The sequence below is a fragment of the Pongo pygmaeus genome, chromosome 1 (genome assembly GCF_028885625.2).
Source record: "Pongo pygmaeus isolate AG05252 chromosome 1, NHGRI_mPonPyg2-v2.0_pri, whole genome shotgun sequence".
Taxonomy (NCBI): Eukaryota; Metazoa; Chordata; class Mammalia; order Primates; family Hominidae; genus Pongo; species Pongo pygmaeus.
The window spans coordinates 191,377,249-191,402,783 of NC_072373.2; the positions used below are offsets into that span (position 1 = coordinate 191,377,249).

General features: G+C 39.6%; 1 protein-coding gene across 8 annotated transcripts in view; it reads right to left on the reverse strand.

Annotated features, from left to right (window-relative positions):
* Nucleotides 1–25,535, reverse strand: part of LOC129040038 (microtubule-actin cross-linking factor 1) — a 379,189-nt gene that overhangs the window by 164,761 nt on the left and 188,893 nt on the right. For all 8 annotated transcript variants that reach the window (XM_054493938.2, XM_063665707.1, XM_054493981.2 and 5 more), the window contains 12 exons: nucleotides 25,184–25,309; nucleotides 22,564–22,716; nucleotides 19,832–19,986; nucleotides 13,189–13,315; nucleotides 12,457–12,640; nucleotides 11,885–12,054; nucleotides 7,191–7,369; nucleotides 6,357–6,495; nucleotides 5,479–5,672; nucleotides 4,272–4,434; nucleotides 3,140–3,223; nucleotides 175–282 (listed from right to left, as the gene is read on the reverse strand). In XM_054493938.2, coding sequence (XP_054349913.1) covers nucleotides 175–282; nucleotides 3,140–3,223; nucleotides 4,272–4,434; nucleotides 5,479–5,672; nucleotides 6,357–6,495; nucleotides 7,191–7,369; nucleotides 11,885–12,054; nucleotides 12,457–12,640; nucleotides 13,189–13,315; nucleotides 19,832–19,986; nucleotides 22,564–22,716; nucleotides 25,184–25,309 — 1,782 coding nt within the window. The remainder of the gene's footprint in view (nucleotides 1–174; nucleotides 283–3,139; nucleotides 3,224–4,271; nucleotides 4,435–5,478; nucleotides 5,673–6,356; nucleotides 6,496–7,190; nucleotides 7,370–11,884; nucleotides 12,055–12,456; nucleotides 12,641–13,188; nucleotides 13,316–19,831; nucleotides 19,987–22,563; nucleotides 22,717–25,183; nucleotides 25,310–25,535) is intronic.

Sequence of the window (25,535 nt, forward strand, 5' to 3'; positions counted from 1 at the left end):
TTAAATAAATCATCTGCCAGAAAATGAAATTTAAATAGTTGAAAATAAGAGGAAATGTTCATGCAGTCATATGTTCCCCAGAAAAGTGAGCCCTAAATCAAAATGTAAGGCCCAGGCAAATGAATCTTTCCTTAAGGGAAGACAGTGGTGTATTTCCTTCCCCCACCCTCTCACCTCTTGAGTGATGGCATCTGAAGAGGAAAGCATGCGACGGCGCTTGCCAGGGGATTTCTGCTGCGATTCCACAAAGGCCTTGTATGTCATCAGTTGCAATTCATAGTCCTAGGAAATGATGAATTTCGCTACAGTTACTCAGGGTTTTATAATTCACATACATCATGTAATAAATCATAGCTTTTTATTGCTGGAAGCGTTTTGGTGACCACTCATGCTGGAGGTTAGCAAACTTTTTCTGTAAAAGGCCAGACAGAAAATATCAGGCCATACTATCTCTCTCATTATAAGTGAAAGCAGCCATAGGCAATATATAGATGAAAGGGCGTGGTTGTTAGACTAAAACTTTACTTATGAACACTGAAAACTGAAGTTCATATTATTTTCACATCATAAAATATTATTCTATTGATTTTCTTTTCAACCTTTTCTCATGGGCCATACAAAAACAGGTGTGTGGACAAGATTTGGCCTGTGGGTCATAGTTTGCTGACACCTTAGTTGCAGTCTGACCAACCCTTTCATCTCATCTGTGGGGAAAGCGAAACCCAGAGAGGGGATGTGAATTTCCCTAATTAACTAAGTGGGTAAGTAAGAGAGTCAGGATTAGAATCTTAGTTTTCTAATCCCTAAACCAGTATTCTCATTTTACCATACTATTCTGCCACTTCCTCTGCAACCCTGCAAGTTCTGCCCTAGTCCACCCTCTTCTTCTCTCACATGAAGTAGCCTTATGAGTGCAGTAGCCTCTTAGGTACTTTCACTGCTTCTAGTCTGATCTCAATTTATTCTCTATTGTTCCACCAGAATACTTTTTCTAAAACCCAAAGATGACCACATCATTCTTCTCCTTAAAAAGCTTTCAATGATCTAAAATAGAGCTTTTCAAACACCAACATGCATATAAATTATATCCCCATATAATTTATTAAAATGCAGAATCTGATTCAGCAGGTCTGAGATTCTACATTTCTAATAAGCTCCCAGGTGCTACTGACGCTACTGGTTCAAAGATAACACTTTCAGAAGCAAGAATAGAAGACAAAGCCAAAACAATGGAACAAGGCCTGTCATGGGTTGGCCCCAATCTCATCGCTAATTTTCCATAGTCACTGCTCCTTATTGTGCCTTCTAGCTATATCAGAATACTCTCTATTTCCTCATATAATCAAGTATTTTCATTCTTCTCTGCCTGGGATTATGCAGTTTCTTTGCCTAAAACGTCTTTCTGCTGTCTACTTAAAAAAAACTCTGGGTAGAAGGAAAACAAGGAATGAATTTGTGAAGGAACCCATAAGAAAATAGTAGTAACAACATTAAAATATAATCAAAGCAATTGCTACCACTTACTGAGTGCACTTTAAGTTTGAGGCATGGTTCTACGTATACATTATCTCATTTAATCTTTACAATCACTCAGTGAGGTATTATTGTTCTCATTTTACAGATACAGTAACAGAAACATAGGCTAAGTGCATACTCAAAGTAAGCCTGGAAAATGGTGAAGGGTTTGAACTCAATTCTTTCTTACAGTGAGTGTTCTGTTATTAACTAAACGAATGCCTTCATTCAAAAAGTATTTGTTAAGCATCTTCTATGTACTTGCCATTGTTTTGAGTGCTATATACACACACTGAGAAACAAGTCAGGAAAAACTTTGCTCCCTTGGAACTTATATTCTAGTGAGAGTCACAGAATAAACAAATAAATATATAATAATCTCAAGTTATTTTTTTCTTTTTTTTTGGAGACAGAGTCTTTCTCTGTTGCCCAGGTTGAAGTGCAGTGACACAATCATGGCTCAATAGCCTCAATGTCCCAGGCTCAAGTGAGCCTCCTACCTCAGCCTCTTGAGGAGCTGGGACTACAGGTGCACACCACTACACCCAGCTAATTTAAAAAATTTTTTGTACAGATGGGATCTTGATATGTTGCCCAGGCTGGTCTCAAACTTCTGGGATCAAGTAACCCTCTTGCCTTGGCCTCCTAAAGTGCTGGGATTACAGGTATAAGCCACCACACCCGGCCTCAAGTCATTTTTCTTTAAAGATATTCTAAGAGAAATAGGGGAGAGCTAAATCATTCACGGCCTTATAAACCATGTAAGAATTTAGAATTTTATTATGACTATGATATGAAGCCACTGGACAGTTTTGAGCAGGAGAGTGACATGATCTTATTTACTGTATTTCATCTATTCTAAGGTACACATTTTCTCTACATTTTAGTCTTTCAAATTGGAACATATTTTAGAATCAATAGCATGTCACATAACTGGCAGAGTTTCTTCTTTTTTCCTCTTTTTGGCATGCAGAAAATTATGGTGTAGCTTGTAATCAATGGAGCCTAAGATTCAGTGACATGCGATATGTTCTAAAAAGGGGATTTTGGCTACTGTGTGGGAAAATAGCCTGTTGGGGCCAGAGCAGAAGCAAGAGACCAGCTCAGAGGGTACTGTAGTAGTCTAAAGAAGATTCTTCACTGGAATGTGAACTAGGGAAACAGAGGGGAGATAACGACAGGCAGTCAGATGTGAGACATATTTGAAGACAGAGCCAATGGAGAATATAAAGCTTAAGGCAAAGAGAAGAGTTTAGGATGACTCCTGGGTTTTTTGCCTCAGCAATTAGAAAAAAATGGCAATACTATTTCCTTAGATAGGAAAGACAAGTAAGAAGCATATTTAAGAAGAAAACTCCAACATTCTGTTTTTGCCATGTTAAGTTTAAAGGGCCTACGGTCATGCAAATGGAGACTCCTCAAATCACAGCGAACGTCTGCTACTTCTCCAAGCAACCCCAAACATGGGGTTGCAGGAAATACACATCTGCTTAACTGAAGGATCAGGCCAGCTTGTAGCATAAGAACTCTGCTTAATTTGTCTAGAAACAGAACCTACAGTGAAGATGTAGGTTTTCCTGAGCTAGTGATGATTCATGTTCTTTTTGGGATGTGGTAAAGTTACCTTTACAATAGTAGAGTACTGCTGGGAAAATTTTTGACATTGATCCAGTTTTGTCTGATTTCTCTCAATTTCTGCAAATAGGGCCTAGGAAGCAAAAGATCACAACATTATCTTTGCCATTACCACCACTGAAAGAGCTGAACATTTACTATGTTCTAAGGCAGTAGTTTCCAAACCTTAGCTGCATCAGAATTGCTGGAAAGGGTGGTTAAAACACATACTGCTGGGCCTCACCTCCAGAGTTTCCGGTTCTGTGGGTTTGGGTTCACAAATTTGCACTTTTTTGTCTTTTTAATCTTTTGTAGAGACAAGTTCTCGCTTTCTTAACCGGGCTGGTCTCAAATTCCTATCCTCAAGTGATCCCCCTGCCTCAGCCTCCCAAAGTGCTGCAATTACAGGCAGGAGCCACTGTGCTCAACCCAAGAATTTGCATTTCTAACATGTCCCCTAGCAGCATACGGATGCTGCTAGTCTGGGGTCCACACTTTGAGAACCACTATTCTAAGTATTTTACATGTATCACTTCAGTTAATCTTAGCAATGATAATCTCATAAGGTAGGTTAAATAAATAACAAACTATGTCCATTTTATTGATAAGGAAGTAGAACACTGAGAGGTTAAATAACTTCTTCAAAGGCTTATAGCAGATAAGTGAGCCAGGATTGGAATCCAGGCAATACAACTCCAGATCTCATACTCTTAACCATAATGCTAAACAAAACAAAACAAAACAAAATACCAACAAAAAAATGCTTAAAATAAATAATTTTCAAAAAAAAAAAAGAATCATTTTCTTCTACTTACAATTTTCCCTTGGTTTTCAAAACCCCATATCTAATCCTAGTAAAATAAAATGTAATATAAAAAAACAAAATAAAGATAATTTTAATCTGTCCATCTAGTGGTTTCAATACAGTTACAGAAACTCAGAACTGAAGGTACCTTACAGGTTCTCTAGTCTAAATGCAAAACCAGTATCTTGGGACGATCCTGCTCAAATCACTCTAAGAAAAGGGAATTTGGAATACCTTCCATTTGGAGGAAGCTTTAATTGCCAGTACATCATTTTCTTTTATGACAAAGAAAATTTAAATTTCTAACTCTTCCCACCAGAGCTACTACCACACTCACTGTCTGCTGGCTGAGCTGCTCTGAAAGCACTCTGCTATCCTCTGCCTGGCCTGGCTTCATCATTTCCTGCTGGGCAGTGGTTTCCTCAATCCACTTGATGAGAGTTCCATGGCAGGCTCGGTAATCTCCCAGAACTTCCTGGATACTTTCTAGCTCAGATTGGCTAGAAGAACAAAGGGAAACTGCTATCAGATACCTTGGTACAAATACAATAAAGTAAATGAGGTAATTCCCTCTTTAACCCATGTATCCAGCTGGGCTTGACCACAAACGATCCATCTTTATCTACAGGGAACAGCGATGCAAGGCTGAGTGAGACCTATGCATGTACCAGTGCCCTATGGTCGAAAAAGTGAGTAGAAACCAGTTGTGACCTGCTAGCCTTGGATGCTGCCTTGTGGTCTAGCATCCCACAATAATCCTTGTCAAATTTTTCACCTAGGTTGCCAAGAACTACCAGGGTGACCAATAAGGTAGTATTGGCTGTACAGTTCTATTCCCTGATGACAGAGTACCTGTCAGTACAGCACAGCTATGATTTATGAATCACTATAATTTCTCAGGGAGAGAGGGGAGAGAAGTGAAAAATAGCCATTATTTCCTGCTACTTCTAATAAGTCATATCACTTCTCTTAGTCTAACCAGCTTTGTGATAAGACTTCAATTAGAATGAAAACTTATGAGTTGTTAAGCTCCTCTCCCTACAAATTTCCCTAACCAGCTTAACCTCCAAAAGGTGCAGTTTCTGTCCTTCCTATTTATATCTGTCATTAGAAGCAGGACCTCTAGTAACAGAGATGAAAAATTACTGAATTAGCAAATGAGATGAAAGCAAGAAATTCTGTAAAGCCCCATTATAAAAAATGGCTCATATTTGGATACAAAGCTAATAAAACAAGAACTAGAGTATAGGTTTTGTCCTTAAGAAAAGATCACCAGGGACCTTTCAAGTCTACATTCCAGGAAGCCATTGTCATCAGTGGCTTAACTAGAAAAGACCTGGGACACAGGAGAGGCATTACATCTGCTTTGAGATTGCCGGTCTCACCTTTCTGTCACTTACCTGTCCAGAATTTATGTGGTTTTTAAATTTCCACCCCTCCCTATCCATTTCTACCTTTAAATATAAATGTACAGATATAACTGTTTTTGTTTAAAACCTAGTCCCTGAACTCTAATAGGAGAAAAAGGTGGGGCCACCACTCACCGAATCTCGAGCTGGGCAATGACTCGGTGCCAACGCTCCTGCAGCTGGGAGCCTTTTTCCTGATAGCGCTCCAAATCCAGATTTCGCTCTGGTGTCAGACGACTCATCTGCTCTGCCACTGCCTTGGCCTTGGCAATTTCCTCATCCAGGACTGAAAACACTGAATTCTTGTCCTTCACATCACTAAGCCAGTGCTGTGCAAACATAAGTACAGAAACAGGTTGTATATTTTCCATGCTAAAAAGGAGTCAGTCTAAGGTAGGAAACAAGGACACGGTCTACAGCTATTTCCACATTGTTATCTGTGATTGTGCCCTGGAATGTTTGTGCCAGGACTGCCTCCACATGTCATGGTCTCTGCTTTCCTGATACACACTGGATGCCAAGGACAGGCAGTACTCTATAGAGAAATGTGCATAGAACTTGTGTTTGAAACCTGGCTTCACCACTTATAACATATGAAACCAAAATAAGTCATTTAGCCAGATTAAGTGTTGGTTTTCTTATCTGTAAATGGAGATAAAAATCTCTTCTTGTCCACCTCACAGAGTGGCTTGTGAGAATCTAATTAGATAACAGCTAAGTGATTTATAAACTTATGGCACAATCACTGACTGTATCCAATTAATCCATGATTTTATTAAGGTGAAAAGGGAAAAAATAAATAGAAAAACCTAGTCCTTTCTCTTCCCTTTCTAGCTAGACATACTTCTCAGTCCCTTCTTCTTTGAATACATATTAAAATATATTTAATGACATTCTGCCTTATTCAAATGCAAATTTAAATCAGTGTCATGCCATCCAAAATTGCATTTCTCTGCTAACCCAAAGCAATGAATATGTTAAGTCAGCCTCCTCAGAAACTCAGAGCAACTCACCCGTAATGTCGACCGATGGGCCTCCAGAGCTGAGAGATCTGCCAGTACTGCTTCTTCTTGACTCAGCTTAATCTCATAACCTTTGACCAAGAGTTCAGCATCCTGTATGCTACGTACTATAACATCAACTGTCTTTAACCTATGGGGACAAATACACATTTCTTCATTAACACATGAATTTTAGGAGCCAGGGCTATATACCTGGAGTGCTATAGAGAGGTTCATAAAACATAATAACCAAAATCAATGTCACCATTTTTAGATGTTGACAGGGTTTTGTGAAAACAAGTAAACATGGTTTTTATGCTGCCAATTTAAGCCAATTCAAAATAAAGTTCTAAGTGGCATTGGAACATGCATACATGTGGTGGACTCATGGAGGAAAGGCATGAAGCCAGAAACCCATTTTACACTATGAAGAGTTTAAGATGCTACTCTTCAAGGTCATAGGTAGAGATGGGTGGGAAGAGGGAAGACCTTCAAAGTCTAATACCTAGTGTAACTAAAAACTTTTTATTCTTTAGTTTCTCTTCCTTTGTCTTTATGCCATTAAGTATTATTTTCAGAAATATTTAATCAAACAGAAGTGAGGTAAATCATAGCCCCAACACTGCAAATTAATTCCCCTTCCATATCACTGGCACTTCTTCACTGCAATCCAAATGAACCTACTTAATTTGGCTACTAGGAACTGAAGCCAAGACCTCTCATTATCAGTACATGCTCTTCAGGATCTATAATCTCTCTGTATTATTCATGAAATACTCTAAGCCTTTCTCTTTCTTATCCCAATGGAAAATATTGCTCCTGGACCCAAAACCTCAGCTCACTCACTTATTCAGATATACAGTAGAGAGACCATAGACATGGTCCATCTTCTCCACCAGCAGATTCAGTTCTGAGCGCAGAGTTGGGACACTTGAACTAGATGGAGACTGATGGAGAAAGCTGTCACATTTCATAGAAACTGCATCCAAGTCTGACCTCAGTTGCTGTAAATCCTCCTGGGTGTGCTGCCAGGAACAAGACACACATAAAGAGGGAGACAGAATTGAACAAAAAAGGTAGAAAGAAGTCCACATTTGTAATAGCTAAATATTGGAAACCACCTAAATGCCCATATATAGGAGGCTGGTTGAATAAACTATGAAGCAGACATACGATGGAGAATTATGCAGCTGTAAATGAAATGAGAAAGATTTCTGGGAATTAAGTGGTTTTAGGATATATTTTTAAGCAGAAAAAGCAAAGTCAACAGAGTATCTATAGCATGTTATATTTTGTATATAAAAGAAGGGAAAATGAGAAAATATATGTGTATATGTTTATACAAAGAGACAGAAAGGATAACCAGAAACTAATGAGATGAAAAGAATGGAATTGAAAGGATCAAAGGAAGGCAAATGGGATAAAAGGATTAGCTAGAGGGGAATACACTTCTTTTTGTATAGATTTGACTTTTAGAACCATGTTAATGTTTTACATTCTTGTAAAGAAATAAATAAGGTAAATTGAAGGGTGGCTCTCAAATGGAACACAACAGAAATATATAAGCCTAACTGTATTTCAGATAAATAACGTAATCACACTGAAGGGGATGAAAGGGTAAGAACACACACAAGTAATTTCCGAACACAGTATTCAAACTATAGATATACCTTTAGGCTAAAGACATAAGGAACTATAAATAAATGTTAAACTCTATAGTTTGGTAGGTTTGTTTACTGCAGTGAGTTAACAATTCTGAAACTACTGTCTGTAAATGCTAGGACTGAACAATAAGTAAATATATTGTGGATAACATAAAGCAGGTTTTTCTCTCTTGGGGAAGGGGGTTAAAAATATGGAAAGAGGCTAGAATAATCTCTGTGCTATGGGTTGGGAACTGGATGGGGAGACAAATACATATGAATTTGTGTGTGTGTGTGTGTGTGTTTGTGTGTGTTTGTGTGTATGTGTGTGTGAGAGAGAGAGAAAGAGAAATTGAGAGATCAATAAATATATTGACCTATATTTATATCTGTAAACTTACATGCATGTATATGTGTGTATATGTAACACGTGTATATGTGTGTATATATGCATATATATATTTGTAAATATATGTTTTCTTTTTTTTTTTCTTGAGACGGAGTTTCACTCTTGTTGCCCAGGGTGGAGTGCAATGGCACGATCTCAGCTCACTGCAACCTCCGCCTCCTGGGTACAAACGATTCTCTTGCCTCAGCCTCCCAAATAGCTAGGATTACAGGCACATACCACCATGCCCAGCTAATTTTTGTATTATTAGTAGAGACAAGGTTTTACCATGTTGGCCAGGCTGGTCTCCAATTCCTGACCTCAGGTGATCCACCTGTCTTGGCCTCCCAAAGTGCTGGGATTATAGGCATGAGCCACCACACCCGGCCTATGTTTTCTAGCTCTGTCTGCTAAGTGGGCCTATAAGCAATAATACTCCAACAATAATGAGTACATTCGGCACCCAGATCTTAGTTTCTAAATAATATTCTCTGCCCAAAAGAATCAGAACTCCTTGGGGAAACAGTTGATTTCCAGGGTTGAGACTGGAAAAAGCAAGATGAACCTGGAAGATCTTATTTTGTCAAAAAGAAAGAACTTCGATGGGCATCATGACCCATGCCTGTAATGCCAGCTCTTTTGGGAGGCTGAGGCAGGAGGACTGCTGGAAGCCAGGAGTTGGAGACCAGCCTGGGTAATATAGTGAGACCTCATCTCTATTTAAAAAAAAGAGAAAGAAAGAAATAACTCAAAAAATGATGGGGACATGTTAAAAGGACAAAAAAGCCAGCTTGAAGGGGCTTCCATTGGCTAACTTTGGGAAATTTTGAGCATCAAAACAATGAAAACAATGACAGTAACAAATTACACACCATTGAATAAAATAGGAATCCATGAGTATATATTGACATAAATAAATAATGAAAGAAGAAAGCAAGGGAAGGAGGGAAGAAAAAAAGGGAGGGAGGGAGGGAAGGAAGACAAACTACAGAAAAGGAAAGAAGGTTGGTTTTTCCTTTTCCATAGAATGTAAATGTTTTTTATGTAGAAGGAATGACAGAATTAGAAAAGCAGCTTTTGGCAACTATGATACTAATAAGTGATTCAGTCAAGAATTAACAATGGATGCTAAAACTAGTTGGCGAAAATTTGATGAAAAATTGGATATTTACATAGTCTCCAGTACCTCCCCATAGGATACTTAGTAATTACAAAGGGAAAATAGGAACCAGAGATCAAAATTAACATCACCAGTAATGTCATATGCATCCTTATATGACACACTAATATACCAAGGACACAGTATCACTTCTGTAGGATTCCTGCCAAAATTGTTAAGACCTAACGCTAATCAGGAAGAAGCCTCAGATAACCACAAACAGAAGGACAAAATATTCTATATTTATTCTACAAAATAAATGGCCTGCACTCATAAAAAAAAATGTTAAGGTCATGAAAGATGATGGAAAGTTGAGAAACTGTTTCAAGTTAACGAAATCTGAAGATACACAGCAACCAAATGCAATATGTAATCCTGGACTGAATCCTGGACCTTCCTTCTTGGGGTAGCTAGGGATGGATGGTATGAGGATGTACAGAGCATTATTTGGTCAACTGATGAAATTTTAATGAGGCGTGAGCTTGGATAGCAGTATTATATCAATGTTTGTTTGCTTGTTTGTTTGCTTGAGACAGTTTTGCTCTGTTGCCCAGGCTGGAGTGTAGTGGTGTGATCTCAGCTCACTGCAACCTCCACCTCCCGGGTTCAAGTGATTCTCATACCTCAGCCACTTGAATAGCTGGGATTACAGGCACCTGCCACCACACCTGGCTACTTTTTGCATTTTTAGTGGAGATGAGGTTTTGCCATGTTGGCTAGGCTGGTCTTGAACTCCTGGTCTCATGCAATCCGCCCAAATCAGCCTCCCAAAGTGCTAGGATTACAGATGTGAGCCACCACACCCAACCTGTATCAATGTTAATTTCCTGATGTTTATCATTGTTCCGTGGTCACATAAGAGGCTGCTCTTGTTTTTTGAAGATGCACACTGAAGTATTTAGGAATAAAGGAGTTTCATGTCTGGAACTTACTCTCAAGATAAAAAAGGAATGTTATTATGTATAATATATAGAATAAAATGATAAAGCAAATGTACAAAAATGTTAACATTTGGAGACTAGGTGAAAGGTATAAGAGAATAAAACTTTTCTATATATCTGAAATTATTTCAAAATAAAGTTTTAAAAAGGAAGAGGTATTTTAGATGTATGTACGTATATATGTATCTTGAGACAGGGTCTCTTTCACTTAGGCTGGAGTGCAGTGGTGCAGTTATAGCTCACTGAAGCCTCAAACTCTTGGGTTCAAGCAATTCTCCCACCTTGTCCTCCCAAAGCATCCAGTCAACCTTTATTTCTTAGTGAGTTCTATTTTTCAGGGATAAATAATTTTGTATCACCCTATAGAAAAGTAAAAAGCTTCCACATGAGAATTCCCAGGCTCATATGATATGCCTCATATTACCTCCCTCTCCACCAGTAAAAATCATATTTCCCTCTCACTCTTCTCTTCAGGTTTGGGGGGAAAAAAATAGAAAGTTAGAAAAATCACTCCTCCTCATTAGCCATTCCTTTCCATCCCCTTTAAGCTCCCAGATCAAATTTAATAGGCTTCATAGAGCTCTCTCATACCATTCTAATTAGAAATGTTCTAAAAACACTCTAAGTTCCTACAGCAATCTTTGCTTGGAAATACACTAGTTACTATTCATGACATTTCTTATATCTTATACTGAAGTCTCTAATTGTAACTTCGACTTTTTATTTTTCTTTCACTACACTATAAGCCAAAAAACAAGGACCTTGCTTTACTTTTCTTTGTATGCCTCAGAGGACTTAATAAAGCAAAAAATATTTGCTGCTTTTACTTCAAGAATACTATCCTACATTTTCGTAGTATTTTACTTTTTCAGGAAGCTCATTATATGTACTATACCATTAATTTTCAAAATAACCCTATATCGTGCATTGCCATCTCCATTTTACAAGAAAGTAAAGTAGGGATGAGAGTTCACTTGCTCAAAGTCACAGACAGAGCATATATCAGAGCCCACATTCAAATCAGAGTCATTCCTTATATTTACTGGTCATATGACTGAAGGTAACCAAGTCATTGAAAGTAACACAGGCGCATAAGGGATAGAAGAAAGAGCAGCATCTCTACTAAGCAGTTTCAAAATACATAGCTCAAATATATTGCTTAGAAAAATTTACTAGTCTGTCTGTCTTCTCAACTCTGTAGGAAACTGATCAACATTCAGCAATACACATGGAGCTGAAATCACACTTCTCCACAGGTAAAAGACATTTATAGACTGCAAGAAGAACTCCTGAGAAGGACTGTCTTGAGTCTACTGCCTCATTTCTTAGGTTCCATACTCTTTTGCCATCCAATGAACTCTGAAAGCATTCACTCCACAACCAGCATCCACATTGCTCTTAGGGCTTACCTCTTGCTCTGCAATCCTTAATGCATTGTCCTGCCGGGCATCTTTGTCAGTCCTAGAGCTGGCTAGAGACTGAATTCGTTTGACCACCCTCTGTTCATACTCCTCCAGGCGTAGTCGGATGTTCTTCAACTCTGAAATGTACATCTTGGCCGCAGTCTCCTCTTTGTCCTCTGTGAATGAACAAATAGAAAAGACCAGTAAACTCCACATCAGAGATAAGCAGACCTGATATCCTACTGATGAAAGCAAGGCTTTATTTAGGGAATCTTCTGCCTGATCCTACCTGATCCTAAATTTCACATATTGTATACTAATCTTTGAGAGTACAAACATGTTACAGCTACAAGAAAATGTGATAGGTTGATTAGCAGTAATGACTGAAATATCAACAGACTTCTTCCATGATCTGATTTTGAGAATTCATCTGTAAGTTCTTCTCTATCTCAAGTTCATAGCAACTCAAATGGAAAAAAGTGGTGATGTTACTTTCTCACTTATATGAAGGGTTTCACAGCAACCCCTTGAAAGGCTCTCATTCTACTATTCTCTTTCCCTCTTCCCAGTGCACACACCATTCTCCATGGACTTCATCAGGTGCTGGAAGTGGGCTTTACAAGCTTCCACCTCCTCTTCCAAGCGCAAGCGATCAGCCACTGAGAACAGCACAGAGTCACGACTATCCTGCAGAAAGTCTTCATAGTGGGCCTGAAGGTTCTTCATAATCTGATGGCACTCCCCTGGTGCTGAGGATCGAAGCTAGAAAGAAAAAGCCAGAACAAATTGCAACAGAATAAAAATGTAACACTTCCTCTTTTCCTCCATTTTACTGAAGTAACATATATACAAAACAGTGCATAAACCATAATTGTAAACATGTTGATTTTTATAACTTGAATTCCTCCATTTAATCAGCATTCAGATTAAGAAGCAGAACATTACCAGCACCCCAGAAGCACCCTTTGTGCCCCACTGGACATAACTCTTAATAATTGTTCACAAGTATTCACCTACTACCTATTCTTATGCAAAAGACATGATTGTCTTATAGAGTGAGAAAAAGCCTGCAACCTTCTACCCTTGCCAAGAAGACCAAAGATGTTACTTATTCTAATTAGGAATTTCCTTTGCCATTCAAATTGCTACTTCTAGCTTGTAAGAACCTCAGGTCTCTAACTCTAAAATGGTATCCCTGAGTCCACTTTACCCCATTTGGGTGGGGAAAAGTCTCACAGTAATGAAAAAAGCTCCTTCTGAAAAAATCTTGCCAACAGAATGTGAGCCGGGGGTAAGGTTTTCACAATTACCTTTTCTAGGTTCCAGGTCTGTACAAGGTCAAGGTCTTTACGCAGATAGTTCCAAGACATAAGGCTTTTGGTGTTAACATGTAGCTGGTGCCAAAGGGCCATCACCTTCTGATAAGATTGTTCGACCCTAGAAATAACACAGAACCTGACTATTACCTTTGTAAGACTTCAGCTCCACATTAGAGACCTTCTAAGGAAAAATGTGATTGCCTTAGCAGAATTGAGCTTATACGTTGAGCAGAGAAAGGCAAGTCAAATACTAGCATCTCAGAAATTTTTAGAACTAAATTAATTGAGGCTGGGCGTGGTGGCTCATGCCTGTAATCCCAGAACTTTTGGAGGCCAAGGTGGGAGGACTGCTTGAGCCTGAGTTCAAGACCAGCCTGGGCGACATAGTGAGACCTCATCTCTATTTACAGAAAAAAAAAAAAAAAAAAAAACTAAACTAAACTACATTAATTAATTGAGATCTTCAACTTGGATTTGCTACAGCATTATGCATATTATGTTAGCACATATTTAGTAATCTCATAAATGTTACCTGGATATAATATGATGATTACAAGCCAGAGAGAAGAAATAACCAGACAGAACAATAATAGGGAAAGGCATAAACAACATCCCATCTAGAATTGTTGAAAAATGATTATATCAATGTTTAAAAACTGATTTGCTGTGTTCCAAATATTTACAAAAATGCTAAAATGTTGAGAAGTTAATAGCAGCTTAAGAAATTCACCCGATATATAAAAGAAAATTGCATGGCTCACGCCTGTAATCCCAGCACTTTGGGAGGCTGAGGCGGGCAGATCACCTGAGGTCAGGAGTTCAAGACCAGCCTGACCAACAAGAAGAAACGCCATCTCTATTAAAAATACAAAAATTAGCCAGGTGTGGTGGTAGACGCCTATAATCTCAGCTACTTGGGAGGCTGAGGCAGGAGAATCGCTTGAACCCGGGAGGTGGAGGCTGCAGTGAGCCGAGATCGCACCATTGCACTCCAGCCTGGGCAACAAGAGTAAAACTCTGATTCAAGGGAAAAAAAAAGAAAACTGCAGTATGAAGGGTTTGAGATTTTTTTCCCAAGCATCTCATGTCTAATTCAATCTTGATTTTAGGAAGACTTACAAATACACAAATACACAGACACACTCTTACACACCCACCATGTTACCTTGAATTTCTTCAAGTTGAGAAGAAAATGTGAGATACAAAGAACAGGATGGAAAACTAGAAGCCAGGACATCAGTTAAATAGGAGGCATTAAATCCTAAGTTTAATCTTCCCTCTCTCCAAAAGTCCCACTAAAATTTCAGTAGAGTTGAAATTCAAAGTTCAGGAAATCCCAAAGAAGAATAAAAATATAAAAAAGCAACAACAACAACAAAAAATAGAAAATAAGAGAACATTAGAAAATTAGTTCAGGAGGTCCAACATTCAACAAATGGGAATTCTTAAAAGCAAGAACTAAAAACAAGGAGAATGAAATAATTAAAGAAATAAGGCCGGTGTGGTGGCTCATGCCTGTAATCCCAGCACTTTGGGAGGCCGTGGCGGGCAGATCGCCACGAGGTCAAGAGATTGAGACCATCCTGGCTAACATGGTGAAACCCCGTACCTACTAAAAATATAAAAAATTAGCTAGGTGTGGTGGCAGATGCCTGTAGTCCCAGCTACTCAGGAGGCTGAGGCGGGAGAATGGAGTGAACCCAGGAGGCAGAGCTTGCAGTGAGCCAAGATTGCATCACTGCACTCTAGCCTGGGCGACACAATGAGACTCTATCTCAAAAAAAAAAAAACAAAAAGAAAGAAAGAAAAGAGAAAGAATCCAGGCTGGGCGCGGTGGCTCATGCCTATAATTCCAGCACTTTGGGAGGCTAAGGCAGGTGAATCACGAGGTCAGGAGTTCATGACCAGCCTGGCCAACATGGTGAAACCCCGTCTCTACTAAAAGTACAAAAAATTAGCTGGGTGTGGTGGTGTGTACCTGTAGTCCCAGCTACTCTGGAGGCTGAGGCAGGAGAATTGCCTGAACCCAGGAGGCAGAGATTGCACTGAGCCAAGATCGCGCCACTGCACTCCAGCCTCGGCGACAGAGCGAGACTGTCTCAAAATAATAATAATAATCATCATCATCATCCAAGAAAAAACTTCTCCAGACCTGAAAGACGAGTTTCCAGTTTGTGTTCATTAGCATAATTAATGCAAAAAGACTCAAAGGTACAGCATCCCTTTTAAAGATTAGAGACAAAGAGAAGCATTTAAACACTTCCAGAGAAATAAAGATTTCTTTCAAAAGGTAAAAGTATCAAACTGTTCCGTATCATGATAGTGGTGAAGGATAAACAATTCTAAGCCTTTGTCAAAACCAATAGTGCTGCTCATGACAAAAGATGAGTTTTACTATTATGTAAACCTAAAAAAAAAAAGAGAAAGAATGAAAATGGCACTATACATCTAAACAAGAAATCCTGAAAGCTAGAAAGCAATAGAGCAATGATTTCAAAGTTCAGAGTAAAAATAATTTCCAGGCTGGGCATGGTGGCTCCCACCTGTAATCCCAGCACTTTGGAAGGCCGAGGCGGGCAGACTACTTGAGGTCAGGAGTTCGAGACCAGCCTGGCCAACATGGTGAAACCCTGTCTTTACTAAAAATACAAAAATTAGCCGGAAATGGGGCATGCACCTGTGGTCCCAGCTACTTGGGAGGCTGAGGCAGGAGAATCACTTGAGCCCAGGAGGTGGAGGCTGCAGTGTGCTAAGATCATGCACTCCACTCCAGCCTGGGCAACACAGCAAGACTCTATCTCAATAATAATAATAATAATAATAATAATAATAATAATAATAATATCCAAAAAAATGTATCTTGCCAGTTAGAGGAAGAAGAAGACAGACATTTTCAGATATAAGAGGTTTCAAAGAATTTACCTCCTACTCAGCCTTTTTCAGTAAGGCAATGGAGAGTGTAATCCACCAAACCATGGAGTATACTAATAAATAAGACTTGGAATCTAGTAATTAGTGGGTCCACGTATCACAGAGACAGTACCGAATCAGGCCTACAGAACAGGTTCAGACTAAAAAAAAAAAAAAAGATAGAATGGTCCAGAATAAATGTTTCCAAAAGAAAAATGAAAACTGCCTGTGGTGTTTGGCCATATTGGGAATCCTTTTACAGTAATGTAGGAGAGTTTGGGGACAACTAAGCAAACTAAAAAACAAAACAATTACTCACTCCAAGGAAACAAAAATTATATAAGAAAGTAAATAAAACAGGGGCCAGGTGCAGTGGCTCACGCCTGTAATCCCAGCACTTTGGGAGGCCAAGGTGGGTGGATCACTTGAGGTCAGGAGTTCGAGACCAGCCTGGCCAACATGGTGAAACCCCGTCTCTACTAAAAATAGAAGAATTAGCCAGTCGTGGTGGCACACACCTGTAATCCCAGTTCCTCGGGAGGCAAGGGTTGCAATGAGCCCAGACTGCACCACTGCACTCCAGCCTGGGCGACAGAGGGAGACTCCATCTCAAACCAAAAAAAAAAAGGTAAAGAAAGTAAATAAAATAATTTATTCGTAAATATATTCACTCACCTACTCATTCATTCTTTCATTCAATAATCATTTATTGAATACCTGCTATGTGCTGGTAATGGTTCTAAGTGCTAAAGATACAGAGGTAAACAAAATGGATAAAAATCTCTAATAGGAGAGAAAAAACAAACACATAATCTGTTAGGCAGTATTAAGAGTTCTGAAGAAAAATAAAATGAGTAAAGAAGACAGAGAGTGGCATGCAGTTAGTGGGGATGGTGGTCCATGAGGGTTCTAAGATAAACTGAACAAAGTGAGGGAGTGAAACATGTAAATATCAGAGGCAAGCAGGAAGTCCAAAGGCCCTGAGGCAAGAATATGCTGTCTGTGTGTGACAAACAGAGGAAAGACCAGAGTGACTGCAGCTAAGTACAAGCAAGGAGAGTGGCAGAGGATGAGTTCAGAGAGGTAAGGCACAGTTGCCTCACAATAGTCCCCTAGAGTATGATGTGGCTCAGCTTTAAACAACGCATGTACTAATAAAACAAAAAATATCAACTTAAACAAAAACTGTGACATAACCACATTTGGAAGACGAAAGAAGTGTATGCATACATGTGTGCATAGAAAGCTAAATGTTAATTTCCTAAAGTAAGAAGTTAATAGATAATTTCTGAAGTTGAAAACAAACAAGGAAATAGCAGGAAAAAATTACATTTGGAAACGTGGATTTATAACCCAGCAAAATCTGCTAAAACAGCTGAAAACAGTTGACTCTGGAACGTGGAACTTTGGGAAAGGAGAGCTGATAGCTAATTTTTATTATAATAAACTTTGCAGTATAACCCAGCTTTCTAAAATATGTACATATATACATATATATACACACACACACGTTTTTGTTTTTGTTTTTGTTTTTTGAGACAGAGTCTCACTCTGTCACCCAGGCTGGAGTGCAGTGGCGCTATCTCGGCTCACTGCAACCTCCACACCCTGGGTTCAAGCAATTCTCCTGCCTCAGCCTCCTAAGTAGCTGGGACCACAGTCATGCACCACCATGCCAGGCTAATTGTCTGTATTTTTAGTAGAGACGGAGTTTCACCATGTTGCTCAGGCTGGTCTCGAACTCCTGACCTCAAGTAATCCAATAACCTCAGCCTCTCAAAGTGCTGGAATTATAAGCGTGAGCCATGGTACCCGGCCCATATATTACTTTAATAAAAATTAAAGAAAATCAGCTGCCATTAAAAAAAAAAATTCGGAGTCTGAGACAGAGACAGTCATGGCAGGACAAACGTTTAGAAAATTTCTTCCACTCAGGCCGGGCACAGTGGCTCACACCTGTAATCCCAGCACTTTGGGAGGCCGAGGTGGGCGATCACAAGGTCAGGAGATCGAGACCATCCTGGCTAACACGGTGAAACCCTGTCTCTACTAAAAATCCAAAAAATTAGCCGGGCATGGTGGCGGGCGCCTGTAGTCCCAGCTACTCAGGAGGCTGAGGCAGGAGAATGGTGTGAACACAGGAGGCGGAGCTTGCATGAGCCGAGATAGTGCCACAGCACTCCAGCCTGGGCAACAGAGCAAGGCTCCGTCACAAGAAAAAAAAAAAGAAAAGAAAGTTTGAAAGGAGTGCTGCTGAAACTGTAACCAAAGGAGGCATTATGCTTCTAGAAAAATCTCAAGGAAAAGTATTTCAAGCAACAGTAGTAGCTGTTGGATCAGGTTCTAAAGGAAAGGGTGGAGAGATTCAACCAGTTAGCATGAAAGTTGGAGATAAAGTTCTTCTCCCACAATATGGAGGCACCAAAGTAGTTCTAGATGACAAGGATTATTTCCTATTTAGAGACGGTGACATTCTTGGAAAGCACGTAGAGTGAAATAAGTCACTACTGAAATGGCATCACTCATAGGTGGGAATTGAACAATGAAAACACTTGGACACAGGAAGGGGAACATCACACACCAGGGCCTGTTGTGAGGTGGGGGGATGGGGCGGGGGGAGGGGGGACGGATAGCATTAGGAGATATACCTAATGTAAATGACGAGTTAATGGGTGCAGCACACCAACATGGCACAGGTATACGTATGTAACAAACCTGCACATTGTGCACATGTACCCTACAACTTAAAGTATAATTAAAAAAAAAAAAAAAGAAATGGCATCAACGTGAAGCTGCCCATTCCACTGAAGTTCTGAAATCTTTCATCATGTAAATAATTTCTATATCTCTCTTTTATAATAAACTAATGATAACTAATGACCCAAAAAAAATCAATCTCCTTTTTTTTTTTGAGACGGAGTCTCCCTCTGTCACCCAGGCTGGAGTGCAGTGTGGCGCAATCTCAGCTCGGCTCACTGCAACCTCCACCTCCCAGGTTCAAGCGATTCTCCAATTCTCCTGCCTCGGCCTCCCGAGTAGCTGGGATTACAGGCGCCTGCCATCACACCCGGCTAATTTTTTTTTTTTTTTTGTATTTTTAGTAGAAATGGGGTTTCACCATGTTGGCCAGGCTGGTCTTGAACTCCTGACCTCAAGTGATCTGCCTCCCTCGGCCTCCCAAAGTGTTGGGATTACAGACATGAGCCACTGTGCCCAGCCCCAATCTTTTTTTTTTTTTTTTTTTTTTTTTTGAGACGGAGTCTCACTCTGTTGCCCAGGCAGCTAGAGTGCAGTGGTGCGATCTCAGCTGACTGCAAACTCCGCCTCCTGGGTCAAGCGATTCTCATGCCTAAGCCTTCCGAGTAGCTGGGACTACAGGCTTGCGCCACCACATCCAGCTAATTTTTGTATTTTTAGTATAGATGAGGTTTTACCATGTTGGCCAGGCTGGTAAAAAATCAATCTTCTGAGAGTAAACTATTTACAACCAGGAGTTCTTTAAAAAAGAAATATCACTGAATATACTCTAGCTGAACAGAAGTATTTATTGAAGATCTACTATGTGGCTGGCAGTAGGAGACTTGATATCTCCAATGAGAAGCCTCTCCCAGGAGGAACTTTACAACTGTGTTCAAAAAGATCACAAATGCACACTCATCCCTCCACTGGTTCACCAAGGCCAACAGCAGAGGTGGGTGTACCAGTGGCAGCTGAGCCAAGTTACCTGCTGGCCATCTCAATGGCATCCTTATTGGGTGGGGGGATGAGGAAGCAGACTGATGGCACCATTGCCTCGTTCCCTGTGGGGCTGATCACTTTCCATTTGGTCCGCTGAGAATTATCTTCTAGCACACATTCATCATTTTTGCAAATAGTAATCTGAAGAGATAAATTTACCAGTGATTGCTAATGGATAAACCAACAACCCATTATTACCTGGTGCCTCATCCCAAAGCTATCAAATCCTTAAGAAAAAAATCTGCTTAAGAAAAGATCTGCTATCACTTAGTGAGGGCTTCTGATTTTTGCCAAAAGATAATGGGTATAAATCTACAACACATGAAAAATTGTGACACCAAATAAATCAAGGAAATAAATATGTATTAAATACCTGTTGCATGTCAAGTAACCCAGAATATGAAAGTTATAATAAGACTATAAAGGCTCAAGAGCGATCTCAGCACAAAAATCTACTAGAGTAAAAACTAATGGAAGGTGAATAATCAAAACATTGTTTTTATGAGATTTCCTCTCCCTACTTCCTATCATCCCACCCAAACCCCTGAAAATGTTTAAGCATTTTGGAATTATCAAGTCTTTCTCTTAGAGGCAAGTGATCAAGATTATTATCCCTAACTTATAGGCAGAAATATCAAGACACACAAAAGTGCAGTCGCATTTTTAAATTTTTTTTTCCATTTTTTAATTCATTCATTCTTTTGTATAATACATATTTCTTGAGTGTCTACTATGTGCTAGGACACTGGAGTTAAAACAGTACAATTGGCCAGGCACAGCAGCTCACACCTATAATCCCAGCACTTCTGAAGGCTAAGGTAGGCAGGCTGCTTGAGCCCAGGAGTTCAAGACCAGCCTAGGCAACATAGTAAAACCTCATCTCTACAAAAAATACAAAAATTAGCCGGGTATAGTAGTGCATGCCTGTAGTCCCAGCTACTCGGGAGGCTGAGGTGGGAGGATCACCTGAGCCTGGGGAGGTCAAGGCTGCAGTGAGCCATGATAGTGCCACTGTACTCCAGCCTGGGCCACAGAGTGAGACCCTGTCACAAAACATAAATAAATAAACAAATAGGTACAGTGGTAAGCAGACAAGCATAGTCTGTATTTCCACATATTCTGGTGGTGTATGTAGTTATAATACTGTGTGACAAATGCAATTTACCAGGCAATAAAGGATATGACCCAGTCTTGGCTAGAGAGGTAAAGACAGATTACTCAAGAACTTAACGCCACATTAAGGAGTTTAGGCTTTTTCCCAAGAGCAATGAGTAATTATTATAAGATTTAAGCACAGGATTGTTATTTAAAGGAAAAAAAAAAAAAAAAAAAGGCTGGGCGCAGTGGCTTATGCCTGTAATCCCAGCACTTTGGGAGGCTGAGGCAGGCAGATCACGAGGTCAGGAGATCGAGAACATCCTGGCTAACACAGTGAAACCCTGTCTCTACTAAAAATACAAAAAATTAGCCGGGCGTGATGGCATACACCTGTAGTCCCTGCTACTTGGGAGGCTGAGGCAGGAGAATCACTTGAACCTGGGGGGCAGAGGTTGCAGTGAGCTGAGAGGGCACCACTGCATTCCAGCCTGGGCCACAGAGCAAGACTCCATCTCAAAAAATAAAATAAAATAGGCTGGGCGCGGTGGCTCATGCCTGTAATCCCAGCACTTTGGGAGGCTGAGGTGGGCGAATCACGAGGTCAGGAGATCGAGACCATCCTGGCTAACACGGTGAAACCCCATCTCTACTAAAAATACAAAAAATTAGCCGGGCGTGGTGGCGGGCGCATGTAGTCCCCGCTACTTGGGAGGCTGAGGCAGGAGAATGGCGTGAACCCGGGAGGCGGAGCTTGCACTGAGCCGAGATCGTGCCACTGCACTCCAGCCTGGGCGACAGGGCGAGACTCCGTCTCAAATAAATAAATAAATAAATAAAAATAAAATTTAAAAAAGAACATGCTGGTGGTAGGATCCTTTGTGCACTAAATGGGGAGGCTGATACAATAATCCAAGTGAAAGAAACTTATGCCTTTTATTTTTTTTGAGACAGGGTTTCACTCAGGCTAGAGTGCAAACGGTGCGATCTTGGCTCACTGCAACCTCCACTTCTTCAGCTCAAGCGATTCTCCTGCCTCAGTCTCCCGAGTAGACTATAGCTGCAAGTCACTGTACCTGGCTAATTTTTGTATATTTTGCAGAGACGCAGTTTCACCACATTGCCCAAGCTGGTCTCTAACTCCTGAGCTCAAGTGATCCATGCACCTCAGCCTCCTAAAGTGCTGGGATTACAGGCATGAGCCTCTCCACCCAGCCACTTATGCTCTTAGGGTAATATTAGCAGGGATAGAAAAAGTACGTTTAAGGGATATTTACAAATTAGTACAAACTTGATGGTCCTATTAGCTGTGGAGAATAAGAGGGGTGGGGGAGTCAAGGATATCTCCCAAGTGCTACAAAGTACCATCTCTGTCAACACTTAGGCAACTGAGTAGATAATGATGCCAATCACTGAGGCAGGGAGCAGGTCAAGATTATAGGGCTGAAGTTTTTAGTTTAGTTTTTTTTTTTTTTTAATGATAGGAGAGACTTCAGCATGTTTAAATTCTAATTTTAAAAACGCTATAATTTGATCTTTTCTTATCATCATAACCCTAACTGAAGGCTTCCCTTCTTTCTTCCTGCCCCCTGTGGCCCAGAGGTACCCTTTCTACCTCCTCACCTCGATCTGCCGATAGTCACAGATGGCCTTGACAGAAATGGTGCTCTTTAACACATGGTCTGGACTGCGTGGTTTTAGCTGAACGATGGTTTTTGATCTCCCAACGAGACTGGCAACGGAACTCTTAGACTGTATAAGCTGCTCCTTTTCATCCTACAAAATGATAAGAAAAACAAAATGACATTAATGTTGCTACTCAGGGTGACTAAGTCAACAAAGAAAACTGAATACTCCACTCCCTCAGAGAATGTCATCTCTCAGTTAAGTAGGGATGGTTGGTGGAGCCATCTTAAAGACTTAGACAAGGATAAAGAAAAAAGGAGAGAATGCTTCTGTCTTCTACCAAGTGCTTTCGCACTCAAACTTTGCAGCTTTCTCCCTATGCCACTTTCAATTAACCATAAAGCCACATGCAAAAATCAAAATAAAAACAAATACTTCTAGCTTCCAAATACAGCTACAAAGCTAATAAAAAATCTATCTAAACATGATTCAGAGAACATGAAAGTTAAAATCAATAATAGGTATATTATTATTAGTCAATTTCTCACTGGTAGAAACCAGTTCTTCCCTTTCTGCTTAGGAGAAGCTAGTTGTACTTATTTACATTTTTAAAAATAATTATATCTCCCAAGCTCTACTCCAAATATTTTATTTTCCTAAATTGAGTCAAGCTTTCTAGAGAAAGATCTTAGCTCTTCAACCAACAATGCTGTTGGTGAAGGTATCATGACAAATGATTTAGGGTTTACCTCTTAGTATTTGCTGTGCTATATTCATATAAATTTGATTGGTTAGAAAGAAGTATCATGCAAAATTGAAACTCTCAAATCTCTGCAAATCCAATAATCTTAAAAATGAATAAACTTCTTGTTAACAAAATTGGTAGTAAACCATCACCAATTCCATTAAAGAGTAAAAGATAAACTTTGTCCATTAACCCGGATGTTTCAAGCCCATTTTGAGGTATAAAAGTCTCCCCAGAAGAGGGCTTTCTTAGGATGGATGTAGATGCGATGAGAGTAAAGAGTTAATAATGTTAGGAAATGCCATTAAAGAACTAAGAATATGCAAGTAAAGAAAAAGAAATGCTTAAATAAACTACCTGTGCCTGTCCCCGGGAGCATGATTGGAAGAAATACAACTTTAACTTATTAGTTAAGAAAGAGGAATGGAATATATCAGGGAGACAGCCACATTTCCATACTTGAGAGCTGGTCTACCCATTTCAGTTTCCTTGCAATAAGATGTCAATTTCTGTCTAACCCACAGCCAAACAGCTCAAGCTCCAGAGACCAAGTGCTCAGCGTGGTAAAAGTTCTGAAAAGAACCAGAAGCCAGGACAGATGCTCCCGAACCTGACGGACAAGCTGAGGAGCAGACCCAGGTGACTCCATGCCCCGATGACGCCGCCAACCCGATGACCCTGACCTGGAGAGGAGGGAACAGAGCAGCGACCCTCGAGAAGAGAAGATATGACAACCATTGCAGAGGAGTTACCCTATGACAGAAGGTACTCTGTGGGAGGGAGGAGATAATAGCCAATGATTATATTCCTCCTTCATACTTGCAGTACCTCTGAGAGAGACATTTTAGAGACAACATCTGAAAAGTCAGGTTTTCATCCTTCATTCCAAATTAATTAAATTAACAGACTATTTGCCCAGGTGAATGTAAAACCACTGACAGGTTTACAATACCTGAAAGTGTAAAAAAATAAAAATAAAAAAACTTATATTCACAAATGCTCAAATCTTACCCACTAAAAAAATGAACTGTTTTGGGTTATTCTAGTTCTCTTATTTAGACCTTTCTATTGAAATGCAAGATTCCCCTTGCTTCTCACAAAGGAAAAGTTAAGCTCCCTATTGCACATACATTTCTATTTTAATTTGAGATGTAGCTTGAGCCTTGTCTTGCCAACTCTGTGTAATATACATTCACTAAATATAAGTAGTCTTTCTGCTAATTTAATTACCAGCACTCCTGAAGAAATAATTCATTGGAGAAAATGAATATAAAATTGATTTGAACTAAATACTGAATGTAAAACTATTTCTTAAAAATTAATATTGCTTCATAAATAACTGCACAAATATTACATCTAAATAAGATTTTTAATGTTTCTTTGAATTAAAATCAATTTTAATTATCATCTAAAAGAAAACTACCAAGGAGGAAAATTTTGACTCAGGTGTATTTCTTTTCTTTTCTTTTTTTTTTTTTTTTTTTTTGTATAAGAGAGCAAAAAAGAATTTGATATCAACTAATCCCCTTCAACCTTTTTTTCATGCTCAACACCTCGTCCTTGGCTCCAACTATTACATTAAAATAGGAAAAATGCAAAGAAAGTATAACGAGCTCAAAGTGACTCAGAGGAGAAGACTAGGCCTTTACTTCAATAACATACCCAAAAAAATCTTATTAGCAACTTATTTAAGAAAAGAAAAGGAAAAAAGGAAAGAGACAGAACAACATCGATAAAACTATTTGAATGTAAGCCAAACTTTATTACAACAATGGCCCATTGCCCTGGAGCTTTCAAGGATATAAACAGCAGCAGCTGATATGGTTTACTCTCTTTCTCAGAAGTAATCATCCCCACTGAGGCAACACCCACCATGGAGTCCTGGAGCAGGTCTTCAAGGCGGGATAAGCTGGTGTTGTGGTCACAGGAATATTTTCGTTTAATGGAATCTTGGAGGTTCCTCAAGAATGACTCCAGCTCTCGTGCATCACTGAAGAACTATGAGAATACAAAATAAGGATGCCTTCTGCTCAAAACATCAGAACACTGGAATATTAACTAAGAAAGAACAATTTTACTGTGCAGAGCTTAGCAAAGCTGATTACACCCTACTGGATTAGTGACAGCTTATTACAAGGACCACTGAAACATAAACTGAAGGGCTTAAAAAGCCATGCAGCAAAATATTAGTGCTGACTACTCCAAACCCTACCCTACCGAAAAG